Source organism: Temnothorax curvispinosus, unplaced genomic scaffold, assembly GCF_003070985.1.
Source record: "Temnothorax curvispinosus isolate PA1 unplaced genomic scaffold, ASM307098v1 QBEX01016196.1, whole genome shotgun sequence".
NCBI lineage: Eukaryota > Metazoa > Arthropoda > Insecta > Hymenoptera > Formicidae > Temnothorax > Temnothorax curvispinosus.
The window spans coordinates 9,270-10,695 of record NW_020225976.1 but is presented as its reverse complement, the minus strand read 5'-3'; the positions used below and the strand labels follow the sequence as shown (position 1 = coordinate 10,695).

Genomic DNA, 1,426 nt, shown 5'->3' with positions numbered 1-1,426 from the left:
TGCTTCGCCTGACAAGACCGGCAGGTCCAAGAGCTAGGGCAATTCCCCAGGCTATGTCCTGCACGGAGACAATTGAAGCAAAGTCCCCGGGGGGGGGGGTTTGAATTTTTCCTCGGGCGAGGGAGTAAAGGTGCCTTTTGTCTGAGAACAATCTAGCACAAACAATGTAAACCGTTTCTAAGGAATACTGGAACAAATGCTATAAGCATACTAAATAATCTTGCCTGTTCCCTTGAGGAACTTGAAAATCAAATAAAGCAGATTCCAATTTCTATTTTTAATCATTCTGTATACGTCAATTTCCGCAAGATAACTCGCGGCTCTAAGGTCTTCATCTAATTTGATCCTAAGATCGTCATACTTGTGGCACTGTAGGAGGACATGTCTCAAGTCCTCGCATTCATATCCGCACTCACAACGCTGTGAGTCAACGTAATTCTTCCTAAACAGCGATGAGCCCAAATTGTAATGATTCGCTCTGATCCTGTTGATGAGGGTCACGAAATATCTTTCAGCATTGATCCTGCTAAACCACGGCTTACGAGCCTTCTCGTCGTAGAACTTCGGGAAATAAAATATTCCCTTGTACGTATAGTCCCGTTTAATAGAGGCCTGCGTGGCGAGCCAGGTCTCCTCTCTAGCTACCGCCATCAGGTCCTCGATTGGGACCTTAATGTTCATGTCTGGAGGCTTCTGTGCCGCCTCCTTGGCTAGTCCGTCCGCCAATTCATTCCCGGCAATTCCAATATGGGAGGGAATCCATATCAAAACGATCCTCGTGTCCAACTCCCTCTCCAGTAAGTAAATGAGTAGTCTAGTCTCAACCGCGTATTTGCTCCTATGTACTGTTAATAGATTGTTGCGAATTGCCGAAAGGGCCGATCTGCAATCTGACATGATAATTATGTGATTGTTTCTTGTTTCCCGTGAGGCTCTCATAAGTTTTAGCGAAGCATTAATAGCAAAAATCTCGGCTGTGAATGACGAACATACTTTAGAAAGACTGATCTTATATGCAGTGTCCTGCCCTTCTATGACAATACTTGCCCCAGTGGAGGGCCAGTCTGGATTATATGAACCGTCCGTAAAAATAATCTCCGCATCACTATTTAATTGGTATTTCGTAATGATCTCTTTGATCATCCGTTCGTCGGTATAATTCTTGTCTGATTTTTGGTCAGTCCAAAAGAGTAATCAACCGTTGGAATAAACGTATGCGCTTCATACTCACCATGAAAGACTTCATGTTTTCTCGGGGGGCTTATAAGAGGCTTGGCGGATGCGCACTTCTTCCATGTCCTAGACAATAAGGATATCGTGTATGTCGGTTGGCGAAATCGTATTCAAATCTCATTATCGTAGGCCTTCTGCATTCTTTCGCATAATCCTTCCATATTATGAGCAATGGCTTTATATATAAAATTCC

At 43.8% G+C, this 1,426-nt stretch overlaps 1 protein-coding gene across 1 annotated transcript; it reads right to left on the bottom strand.

Moving 5' to 3' along the window:
* Window positions 1-210: 210 nt before the first annotated feature.
* LOC112466447 lies at window positions 211-897 on the bottom strand. The gene has a single exon (XM_025034539.1). The coding sequence runs from the start codon at window positions 895-897 to the stop codon at window positions 211-213; it is 687 nt and encodes a 228-aa protein (XP_024890307.1).
* Window positions 898-1,426: the final 529 nt, after the last annotated feature.